This window comes from Penicillium digitatum, chromosome 5 (genome assembly GCF_016767815.1).
Source record: "Penicillium digitatum chromosome 5, complete sequence".
In the NCBI taxonomy this organism is placed as follows: Eukaryota; Fungi; Ascomycota; class Eurotiomycetes; order Eurotiales; family Aspergillaceae; genus Penicillium; species Penicillium digitatum.
Window position 1 is genome coordinate 3038243 of NC_089388.1, and position 12125 is coordinate 3050367.

A 12125-nucleotide genomic window follows, 5' to 3' on the forward strand; every position below is an offset into this window, starting at 1 on the left:
GTGACGGAATTTGGGGCGGCTAGCTTTGGAATGTATGATGCACAACTGGTGCCCGCCATGAACCAAAAAAAAAAGGCTGGGCCCAGGTGTTTGTTTGTGTTTGAAGTGAATTTGTAAGCGGGGGCCATATCGCAGGTCTGATCCATTCTTGAAATGCTCATTCTCCATCCAAGTCCGGTGAGTCTCTTACATGTATAGCCAATGCAAATCAGAATTGCTAGTTCATGTATTCGTGGTGGAGACGGCAGGGTTTATCGAATCTACAACATAGATTTGCTTTTAAAAGGGGATCCGCGCGATCAGCGCCTAAAGCGGGACATCTAGACGAAGGTGGGAGCACACCTTTTGTGGATGGACATCTTACGACCCACGACCAATGCTTGTCCGTCGATTTGTGCTCCGTACATACAACACAATTGTTCTCAATGCGGATCGACGGAGTGAGACATCTGATGGGTCTGGAAAGGTAAATGGACAAGATTTAATCCTTCGGGGACTCGGAAGAAGGTAACCCATGGTTCCAGAATACGAGTTCTGCAAGTAGGATCTTGTATGTTGTAATTGAGTGCCAAAAGAACCTCGAGATCTGCAGTTTGGTTGAGCCTTAACTAAAGCCAAAATTGCCAAGGCAATCCTTCTTTAAGCTGCATTTGACCTTGATTGACCTGAAGAGAAAGAGAGAGAGAGAGTTCCTGATCTGGTTTCTTGGCACAATTTGGCTTCGACTCGGGCAGGTGATGTAATCTTCGCGTGGCCAGTGGATTTGGTGCGATCCATGGTTGGACGGGTGGGTGGAATTTCTTTAATGCGGACCAGAATCTCGGTTCCGATTTGTATGTATTTGTACAACATAAGTTTCAACACTGTATTTTCTAGAATCACTGCAACCACATCTCCTACCGCCAAAAGGCCCGCGCAACCGAGTTGATAAAGTCGATCCCGTCTTTGCGCCATGTATCAGCCTCCATATAACTCGTAGTATTGGCATCGAGACAGAGATCAACGGGCTTGTTCGTGGAATAAGAATCCCAATGCACAGGGCTCTGCACTACACCCGGGTTGGGATCGAGGTCGTGGATAAAAGATGCCCACATGCTCGCCATCATAGAACTGAGGTCAAGGTACGACTGTGGCACCCCATCAAATGGTTTGCCATAGTGATATCCCAGTCCGGCAATGTTGTGGAACACAAATGCCACCTCCTCGAAATGATTCACACCCGAAAGGAGGGGCACAGCTGCCGAGTGCACGTTGAACCGGTAGCAGTATGCTGGGGTTGACGTTTCGGCCCATACTTCGCATTGTCGCCGGCGATTGGCATGCATGAAGTGGTCACCCGCGAAGGCTGAGGTGCGGCGCCATTGCTGACCGTTTGAAGGCACGCGCTGGTCTCCGAGAAAGGCGGGAATGCCTTGCGATGGGTCATCCGGGTAAAGTTCGAGGATGCGCTTGGCTACAGAGGGGGGTGTCTGGAAGTTAAATCCACCGTCTGAATGGGTTAGCTGCTGAGTTCGTAGCGTGGAAGTTTTTGGATACACACCGGTCAAATATTGATACCACTGCTCTGTGGTGTTGATGCCTCTAGGCCCAAACGCTGTTCCTTCATCCGTGTTGGTGCCGGCAAGGATAGGAACTTTCACAAATGCATGCTTATTCAGTTGATAACTACCCCAGTTCTGAATCAAGTCCCCGTCCACGACAGGGGAAAAGTTATAATCAGACTCGCCCTCCGTAACGTTTAGAGCGGCGTTGAGCGTCTCAAACGGTACTTCACGAAGGCACTGCAGTGAATCCACGACGTCTGAGCAGCCTACCTTGGCGGCCAACGAGTTGTACTTTGATTGGAACGTCGTATAGTTGGACGGACTGGAAGCTATCGACCCCCCAGACTGCAGAATGCCAGCCCGAAACAGCTTGTCATCGCGTCCGTTGTATGCTGTAAGGTGATATCCCACTGACATGGCACCTGCCGACTCGCCCCATATGGTGACTTTCTTAGGGTCGCCGCCAAAGGCGCCGATGTTTTCCTGGACCCATTGAAGCGCCAGCCTCTGATCTCTCAATCCAAGATTGGTGTTTCCGCTGCCGGAGACTTGACTGGAACTTATAAAGCCCCATGCGGACAGTCTATAGTTCAGCGTGACAGCGATGAACGGCTTGCCTTTTATCCGAGTTAGACCGGACTTTCAAGCATCCTAAAAGAGGGCAAAAATCCCTACCAATTCGATACGAGTTGTCTACAATCGCAGACATGTTGTAACGCTCATCAGCCCCAGAGCCTTGAGAAAATCCACCGCCATGAATCCACACTCCAACAGGAAGTTTCGAGTCTTTGTTGGCAGAAGAGCCCCGGATTACGTTGAGGGTAAGACATGCTTCTGACTGAGGGTACCAAATCGAATCCGTCTAATTTTCACATTGGTCAGAATAGTCAGAATAATCTTGGGGGGGGGGGAGGGGAGGGGGGTGGAAGAAATTGACTAAAAGAGTTGTACTTACGCCATATCCAACACAAATATCCGAGTACTGTGTGGCATTGCGTGTAGCATCCCAGCTGGCATTCAAAGACTGCGGTACAGTAAAGCGCAGATTTCCTACTGGCTGCTGGGCATAAGGCATGCCTAGAAAGAAATCCTGGTTGTAGGTTGAGCTTCGCACTCCAGTATAGGTTCCATTGCGCACTGCCGCTGTGGGAGATGACTGTGTCGGGACAGCATGGACTGCTGTCCATAGTAGAAAGCTGGTTACCAATCCAATCATAATGAGATAAAGGAAAACACTCTTGTCCGCTATCGTCTTGTCCTTATGAGTCGGTTTGGTTCCTTTTATAGCATAAATGTTTCCATCACCGAAAGTCCGAGGACATCCGGGTTGCAGGAAGGCCCCATCGCCCAAATAGTTTGTGATTGACATTCCGGAGATGTGAACGGCAGATATGAGTTCCGGTCGTGGAGCAGAAACAGCATAGCGAAGTCGGAATAATAGACATTTGGAGTAGAGTTCGTGATGCCAAGAAGTGGAGGTGGGATGTCAGTCGGTTCACCCAATGCCCCTTCTTGATTTTCCGGGGTAATCAGTTTCATCACCAGCTTCCCCAAACTTTGACGGACGATTGTCTGCTTTGGTCGTAACCCATATTAAACATTCCGACGATTAGCCGAAACTTTTCTGCTGAGCCAAGTCTTCAGATTTGGAGATCTGTTGACATGTAGACATGTAGACATGTAGATTTGAAGATTCGTAGATTCGCACATTCGTACATTCGCAAGAGAGAATTAGGGCCAGGTAACCCAGTACTCATAGTAACACCTTGAATCAAGTTGAACTAGGAACATTGTAGAATGAAAGAGGTCGTGTGATATATGACGTACGGCGGGGTTTCTGACATCCAAATAAAGTTCGACGGAATGTAACCGACTGAGACCGACATTGTAACGGTGGCTGTGATGAGACATAGGCAATGGTTTGCTCCTGGAAAGCTCGGATGTAAATATACAACATACACGAGAATTTGACACCTAAATTCCCATCAGCAATATGGTCATTACCAAATCGCTCCCGTACCGGGGTCCGACTAGAATCCGAAGAGACTGCCTCCATTATCGCAGTCACGCAAGGTTTTCTCGCAGCACTGAGCGCCAAGTCGCGCGCTGATTTCGAGAAACACTGTGTCCGAGTAGGAGGAATCACACTTTCCCCTCCGACTTCACTGCGCTTCTGTACGATTGGTTCGTTTGTTGAACATGTCGCCGGGCTCAAGGATGATATTAATGAGCGTATCTGGGATCCTGAGGTGAAGGTGCATGAGGCAGGAAGCCTGAACTTGGCCGCTGTGTGGGCCCCATTTCGGGCAAAGATCAATGGCGTTGTGGATCAAGTTGGTGTTGAATAATTTATTTTGCATAGACTCAACGGCGAGTAAAAGATGACTGGGCTGGCGGATATGTGTCGACTGCCGACTGAAGAGGAAATGCTGATGGAATGAGTACTTTGGAGAGGCTTGGAAAAATGAAAAAAAAAAAAAAAAAATCAAGGCTCATCAGATGCTGTGACAAGAAGGGCGGCCTCCATTTGTCATGAATATGTGCAAATTATTTCAGTTTCTGCTATACATGCTCACACTCTGGATATCTAGTTGTGTGTGGGAGTATGTTGATACCTCTGATCTAGACCGTTTTGCCTCGAAGAAGTTCCCATCCGACTGATCCCTTTTTGCCTTCTTTGACAGTCATCTCCTCAACGGCCTTCACTAGATCGTAGGTAATCTCCTCAGACACAACACTGTCCTGCTTATAACTAGGATGCTTGGCTACAAACTCACGCATCCATCGAGCCCCAGTCCAAAGAGTTCCATTGGCTCGCTTCCGGATCAAATCAAGATAGCTGGCCAGGAAACATCTTGTCTCGACGTCAACGTTGATGCTGTTGAGGTAGGACTCCACGAGTGGGATGAGACCCGGGAATGATCCGTCTGCGCATCCATTGACAATGTCGTCGATGGTCATGAGATCAAACTCTGTCTCGACGGGACCAAGAGGAGGTGACGGAGGGGGAGTGTTTATAGCTGACGACGCCGTAGACGAGAAGGTGCTGCTGTTCGTCGATTGCTGTGCGCTTCTAGGGACCCTAGAAGGGAAGGGGTCCTTGCGGAACCAAAACTTCCGGTCAAGAACAGCATTGCGAGCATGCGCTGTCTCCATGTTGTCTGTAGTACGCTGAATCGGGATGTAGAAGTTGAGATCGAAGCTCAGAATGGCACGGGTGATGAGGACGATGAAAATGCTAAACGCAGCGTTCTCGAAATCCGTGATTTGGATCTCCATGGACCGGAACTCAACTCTCCAGCCAATATCATCTTTATCAGGTGGTGGCGGCTTGAAGCGCATGTGCTGCCAATTAGTGGATTGTAAATTCTCAAAGTGATCACTCTTGTTGAGATCAAGTTCTTCGAGATCCTCAGAGAAAATGACCAAGGGATCACGAATGAACAAGTGTGCGAAATGCGTCGCAAGTAGGTCATCCATTCCCCCGTCCATAAGACGTTTCTTAATATCCTCATCAACAACTAGATCAGGATCGAAGTATTCTTTCCGGAGACGAGGATCCTGAGAGATGTAAGTCGAATTAGAGGCATATCGTGACTTGGGAATTCTCCATCGGTCATTCTTGAGAGGCTGCGAGAGGTTAGTCCTGCGAGCCAAGCGTATTAATCCAGAAAACTAACAGCTTCGCCAATTTCCTCGAGTGTCCTGTCATCGACTGCATTGCCAATTTGATTCCATCGCACATCTGTGTCCACGAGGAAACCTTTATAGATGGGTGTAGCGGCGGTCAGGGCCAGAAGAATGGGCCCCAAAGGACTTAGTTGATCATAAAGCCTTCTGCCTTCTGTCATGTTCTTTGCTTGAAAGGTGATCTGCAAGCAACAGCTGCCCATTCCGAATGCCATGGCGTCCATGTAAACATGATCATCTTTAGCTGCGCCGTTGCGGACGTCGTCATCCTCTGGCCAATTATGAAGGTCGTAGTTAACGGTTGGATCCTTGAATGGCCTGGGCGTATGGATGTCGTGGAAAACAGGTACATTCAATTCGACCTTGCGACCTCTTCGGGATCGAATGTTGGCGGCCAGAGTGGGGAATCGGATATGGGGGTTGGCAATCTCATCAGGAACAAACTGCGAGCGGAGGGCTGGCCCAGACGGAGGATAGTATGGCTGGATGTAGTCATCGTTGGTTCCCAGCCGAGGGAAGGTTGTCAAGGTGATAGGGACTTCATTTGGAGCCATGTGTGCTTTTGCAACTTCTCGTCTTGGGGTCTTTTAGCGTGTTTTAGGTCAAGCTGTGTTGCTGAAAGAGCTCACCTCCACTTCATGTTGGACTCCACCTTGAGTAGGTCTTTAAACCCGATCCCCCAAGGTTGTCCAGGAGTAGCCTCCAACATGAACCTTCCAAATTCGGGGTGGAAATGAGGCGGCTCCTCCCCGACGCTGGCTGTTATCAGATATACTAGTTCCTGTTGGACATCAAATCACACTCACTGGTCCCCAGTTTGGCTGCCCTTTCCGGAACCAGACTTCCACAACTCCTCGTCTCTTGCAAGTGATTTCAGGATCTCAGCCTGGGCTAGAGATAGCCGTGATTTCTTCGCCGCATCGTCGAGAGCTACCACAAGGTATTCAACCTATTATAAAGGACGTGAATAAGCGATTGTGACCGGAAAACACTATGCGGACCAGAACAACATACCTCGTCGCCCCAAAGGAGAGCATCACGTTCTTTGCCTCGTGCCCTGCGCCAATTGGCAAGTAATTGCTATTCAAGTCAGACACCTCGAGGTTGTTTCGTTACCGATCTAGATGAATCGAACATAAGCGGCATACCTCAATACCCCACTGGCGCACCTGGCCCGCCTTTGTCTTGGCTTCCGGCCATTCCAGCGCTGTTCCAAGTGCTCTGCTTGAAATTAGAGGGGTCCCGAACAACAAATCAAACCTCCCATGACACATACAGAAGTCCCATTGTGTCGAAGACGTATGTCTCAGGCTAGCGAACACAAAATGCCCAGGCACAAGTATAGGGTAAAAGAATCAAGACACTCCTAGAGTGAATAGGAAGGCTGAAAGTCGAAGAACTGAGAGTAATCAAAGAGATCTAGACCTGTACATAGGTCCCTTTCTAATTGATTCTCTGCAATTCCTGGCAAATGACAATGAGAGGGGTCAATTTTTCGGAGGGCCGGCCGATTTTCTAGCGGGGGCGGCGATAACGGCGGGAGTTTGATTTCCTACCTGCCCAACTGGGAAACCTTGGTATTATTAATCATAATTTGTCACCAGCCCTTCGGTGATGCTCTGGAGACTTCCAAGGTTTTTCAACGAAGACTTTCATGTAGATTTTCATCTGACTAAATTTGGGAAATACTGAACATGGAGTGTCCTCGTGCAGAAAGAGATTGAGGTGAGATAGTGGCGAAATAAGACCCTGCACTTGCATCTTCAAGGATCACCATAGGAGCATATGTCATAGGCCCGAGCGATGTCTACATGTAGGTACGGAGTGCAGATAACTATGTTAGCCAGTAATTAGTGTCAAAACAAACCTGGATAATGTTCAATTCAATCAGTAAGCTAGACTATAGAGATGCTACCTGCAGGATAGGTAGGAAGTAGGTGTCTAAATTTAAAGTCTCAAGAGCATGAAAGATATCAAAAGCATAAGGGGCGGGCCTTAGCGACATGATTCAATGACGACAGCATCAACTATGTATGACACTAAGCATCAAATCTGCAGGTATCACGTTATAATGCAATATTACATGAGGTATTCATGAGATATTTGTCCAAGGAGAATTGTCTGAGCAGCTTCTCACCAAGCGCTATTTTCGTTTACCTAGTCTTGGGGCTTGTTCATGCATCCAAGCGTTCAATTATCATAGTAACATACCTACTATAACTGGAGTAACATCATCCATACCACCAACCGGCAGCACTACAGCCAATAGAACCTGCAGCTTACTCTTACAAAGCCGCAAACGATCATTTGATGCAGGAGTAGGTGGTGTCTAACTAGGCAACATGCTTTGGTCATAGATTAAGAGGTTTACCTAAGTAAGTATTGGGGAGATCTATACAAGAAGCAGCCCGAATGAGCCTCACGAGGCTTACATTTGGTAGGCTGTGACAATGCGCGATTGCGCAGAGAAAAGCAGTGCGGTCCAAGTTCGCCGAAGGAATTTGAAAACCCTAGTTTCTACATGAGCAAGAAACTACGAGGAATACACAAGTCAAACTGTTAGCGCTGTTTAGCTCTTTTTGGAGATAAGGCGTCTACGATACGATCTACATACACGCGCTCAAGCTATGCCAAATGATACTTTTCGATGGACACATGCTTGGCCCGAAAAGCTATGAGAAACATGCTGGGGATTGATCTAGCCAATGTCAACAGAGCCTCAAGTTGCGGATGCAATTGTTGTTCTTACAGGTGAAGAAAAAAATGGCCGATTTTGATGAAAGGTCCAAACGCCAAAAGGCAATCCATAAGCAGTTTCGGTGTATCTATTATTTACATATCCTGCTGCTTTAGCAGCAGCACCGACCGTGCATACCAACAGTCCCACAATTCAGTTGCTCCGGGCGCCATCCTTGGCGGCACGCAGCTCGTCCATCTTGGCCACACGCTTCTTGAACTCCTCGTACTGGCACTTCTCGTATGAGTGTCGCTCATTCTGGAGGGGAAAGAAGAGAATGACATTAGCCGACTAGCTCTAGAAAGCGCTCTGGTTGAATCGGATTGGGCTGGAACATCAAAACGAGGGACCTCGTACCTCGCACTTCCAGGGAAGGTAGTACTCCGCTTGTCGGCATCGATTCAACGGAATCAGCAGGTGTGCGCATGAATCTCTGTACTGCATAGGAAGACGGGCTTCCGACATCTCCTGGCGTGTTGCTGGAATCTGATTAACCTTCCTGCTGGAGTTTCAATCATTGATCAATGGCTTTATAATCTTACCGGAAGTCTCCGAGAGACCGACGGCACTCTTAACCGTTTCAATGACAGTCATTTTATCGATTGTTGAGGGGTGGAAAGGTAAGGAGCGGGGAAACAAAGGCAGGACGGCGTGGTTGGCGATTCCCGCTCGTTTGAGGTTCCTGCTGGCCCGATACCAGAAGGTCACATGATAACTAAATCACATGACGTTGTACCGAAACAGGACTAGTGCGCACTTTACGCGTCCAGCGCGTATCTGGGATGCCACCCCAGCTCCACCGAATAGCATCTCTTTGTTCTCGGTCCGGATTTTTATCGCGTGCAATGCATCGAGTCCCGAAGACTTCTTGCGCCGATCAACTTGTGGATCTTCTAGGGGTGACGTTTCGGCTTCAACGTGCGTGGGTGCCATATTGCTCTTCGGGAACCTACTGAATTGCAGCGGCCAACGGCGACGCACATTATGGCGGGGATGGACACCATTTACTCTGCTACCTATAGCAGTGTAAGTATGCTTTAAATGGAAAATCTTCACTTCCCCGGCGTGGGATTGTATCCTGTATTGAATGCGAGCACAACTGATGTTCTCACTCCCAGGTCCCCGTGTACGAGTTCAAGCTCGACACTGACAGTGTCATGAGAAGGCGAGCGGATGATTGGGTCAATGCAACACACATCCTTAAAGCCGCAGGGTTTGATAAGCCTGCACGAACGCGCATCCTCGAACGAGAGGTCCAGAAGGGGGTACATGAGAAAGTCCAGGGGGGTTATGGCAAATATCAGGGTATGTCTTGGGATCCATAAGACCTGAAGAGAAACTTCAGCTTACTGACAGATGATGCTCACAGGAACATGGATCCCACTTCCGGAAGGCCGCCAGCTTGCGGAACGCAACAACATCCTTACCAAACTAGCCCCGATTTTCGATTATGTTGCCGGAGATCACAGTCCACCACCGGCGCCAAAGCACACATCAGCTCCATCTAAACCCCGAGCACCGAGGAAATCGGCTGCCGCAAACCGTGCTGCTGCCACCGCTGCAGCGGCCGCAGCGGTAGCAGCTTCAGAGTCCCTGAAAGTTGTCCAACCCCAGCGCAGCATGGGTCCTCCAACCATTCCACAAGATCATTATGACATGAATGCAGGGTTCGATGATAATGAGTCAATCGGTCACGCTACAATTGAATCATCATCAATGGTCGCAGACGAGGATATACTTCAAATGTCACACGGCGGACGGAAGCGGAAGCGTGGGGTGGATGAGGCAACCGCTATGTCCATCAGCGAGCAAGAACACATAATATACGGCGATCAGCTTCTAGACTATTTTATGACCGTGGGTGATGCACCAGAGGCAACACGCATTTCTCCTCCCGAACCACCTGCTCATTTCCAAGTCGATCGAGCCATTGATGATTCGAGGAACACAGCACTCCACTGGGCATGTGCGATGGGTGACTTGGGAATTGTGCAAGATCTTCTGCAGAAAGGAGCTAATGTCAAGGCACTTTCGGAGCATGAAGAGACCCCACTTGTCCGAGCTGTTCTGTTTACCAATAACTACGAGAAGAGAACGTTCCCGGCTCTCTTAGATATGCTTCTGGATACTGTCTCTTTTCGAGACTGGTTCGGTGCCACTATCTTCCATCACATTGCAGAGAATACTCGAAGCAAGGGAAAGTGGAAGAGCTCACGTTATTATTGTGAAATACTCCTCGATAAGTTATGCAAGACATGCTCACAAGATGAGATACAAATGTTGTTGTCATGTCAGGATCAGAATGGAGACACCGCTGTCTTGGTTGCTGCTCGAAACGGCGCGTTTCGCCTGGTGAACATCCTTCTCGTGCATTGTCACCGCGCTGGTGATCTGGTGAATAATAAGGGGGAAACCGCTAGCAGTATTGCACTACGTTCTCAACATCATGAGCAGGACATTCCGCCGGCCCCATCTTCCGTCACTATGGATGCAGACGCAGCTGGTCTTGTGGGCACGGATCGACAGTCCGTTGCTCCCATCCCGGATGCCCCTGCGACCTCTGAGCTCCTCTCCAAGATTGGAACAATCATGGTCGAGGCTAATAAAAAGCTTGCCGTGACCTATGGAAACTCAAAGATCAACCAGCAAGATTCCAATGATGTCGCCAATCCCGAAGCGTTACACGAGCAATTGGAATCCGACCGCCAGAAGATTCAAAAGCAACTCTCTGCACTGGCGGCTAAGGAGGCCGAGCATGAGCGTAATGATGACCAAGCTGGTCGATATGAAAAATTGCGGGCAAGCTACGAGTCCCTTCTTGAGCAAATCCAGCATGCTCGACTGGCTGAACAGTTTGCTAATACAGAGGTACCTAAACCTACGCCCGCGTCACTTGAGCAAGATGAATTAATGGCTCGGTATCGACTCGCCCAAGAGCTCAACTCTGCGCAGAAGATACGTCGCAATGCCATTACGGATTTAGCGCAACAAACTGCGGATGCGGGTGTGAGCACCAAGTTCGATATGCACCGTAAGCTGGTTGCTTTGGCGACCGGGCTCAAAGAAGAAGATCTGGACCCTATGGCTGCGGAGTTGGCTGAAACGCTGGAATTTGACCGAATGAATGGCAAGGGCGCCACTCCAGAATTAGGTCATGGACGCTTACCATCCCGGAATGAGTCGGCCACTCTCCCCGGAACTGGTGTCCAAGTGGATGCTTAAGTACCTCGAGGTCGCACCATGGACTCGATGTTTGATAATATCTCACGACTCATTGATTTTCTTCCTCTGGCACACCATCTCAGCCAGCAGATACCCCGCATCTTCATCCTTTTTCTCTTCTTCTTCACATCCATTGTTTTGTCTTTTCTTCATGTTCTGTCCTCATGGCTCGTCAACAACTCATCTGGTTGTGATTTTGGGTCTCATTCCATCTGACTAGCATTATGGCCTACAAGCAGACAGTACAGACACAGGCTGTATAACTCTTATTTCATATGTGTCTGTACAGACCATAAGAGTGCTTGTGCATTGTACATACAACATGGGGGTAGCGGTCCCCGAACGGACGAGATGCGAAATACCAACCCAGGAGGGGCACATCTGTACGTTATACATGTTATGATTCATTTAGGGCGACAAGAGGCCTGGTCAGTACCAGCTTTGCGTGTAATTCTACATTTGATAACCCATACCTTCTTGAATCGTTGTAGATCATCATAATCACGCTAGCCCCTGCCACGATCTCACTGGGCAGTTTCTTGGTCTGTGTGATCCTCCCTGGTCATAGCACCGGGGGGGATCTTAACCTTTTCGGTCTATGATCCCTGAAAGATGCAACAACGCAGGCCCATTGTTATCTTCGCGCATTTTACATAGCACAGCCGATTCTTTGGCCGACCAAAAAGTTTAGTAGTTGCTAATGAAAAAGATCATACTCTACTAGAACCATGCATCCACGCCTTGGTTCATAAGCGAACGTGGGAGGTATCCTCATCTCAACTAGCCGTCAAGATTTATTGTTGTCCACAAAGTACTTGATATGCCACTTGTCGCTGATCGGACTTGCATGCCCACCTGGACAACCATTTTCTAATTTCCGCAACTTCTTGCCAAAGAAAACGTAGTTTTGGGGGGACATGGCGGCAAGCACC

The 12125-nt window shown here is 48.8% G+C and overlaps 4 protein-coding genes across 4 annotated transcripts; 1 reads left to right on the top strand and 3 right to left on the bottom strand.

Annotated features, from left to right (window-relative positions):
- Nucleotides 1-896: 896 nt before the first annotated feature.
- Nucleotides 897-2760, bottom strand: Pdw03_2268 (Extracellular lipase, putative; the record flags this gene model as incomplete). The annotated part of the gene is made up of 4 exons (XM_014681402.2): nt 897-1489; nt 1541-2161; nt 2220-2406; nt 2500-2760. 4 exons carry the CDS (start codon nt 2758-2760, stop codon nt 897-899), a joined length of 1662 nt encoding a protein of 553 aa, XP_014536888.2.
- A 1406-nt stretch (nt 2761-4166) lies between these two features.
- Nucleotides 4167-6521, bottom strand: Pdw03_2269 (Glutamate-cysteine ligase catalytic subunit; the record flags this gene model as incomplete). The annotated part of the gene is made up of 7 exons (XM_014681404.1): nt 4167-5174; nt 5225-5810; nt 5864-5989; nt 6041-6183; nt 6249-6314; nt 6383-6455; nt 6511-6521. 7 exons carry the CDS (start codon nt 6519-6521, stop codon nt 4167-4169), a joined length of 2013 nt encoding a protein of 670 aa, XP_014536890.1.
- A 1603-nt stretch (nt 6522-8124) lies between these two features.
- Pdw03_2270 (NADH dehydrogenase 1 beta subcomplex subunit) lies at nt 8125-8565 on the bottom strand (the record flags this gene model as incomplete). The annotated part of the gene is made up of 3 exons (XM_066100132.1): nt 8125-8229; nt 8329-8450; nt 8514-8565. The coding sequence occupies 3 exons, from the start codon at nt 8563-8565 to the stop codon at nt 8125-8127; spliced, it is 279 nt and encodes a 92-aa protein (XP_065957859.1).
- A 390-nt stretch (nt 8566-8955) lies between these two features.
- Pdw03_2271 (APSES transcription factor, putative) lies at nt 8956-11193 on the top strand (the record flags this gene model as incomplete). The annotated part of the gene is made up of 3 exons (XM_014681406.1): nt 8956-8997; nt 9090-9276; nt 9341-11193. 3 exons carry the CDS (start codon nt 8956-8958, stop codon nt 11191-11193), a joined length of 2082 nt encoding a protein of 693 aa, XP_014536892.1.
- Between the last annotated feature and the right edge of the window lie 932 nt (nt 11194-12125).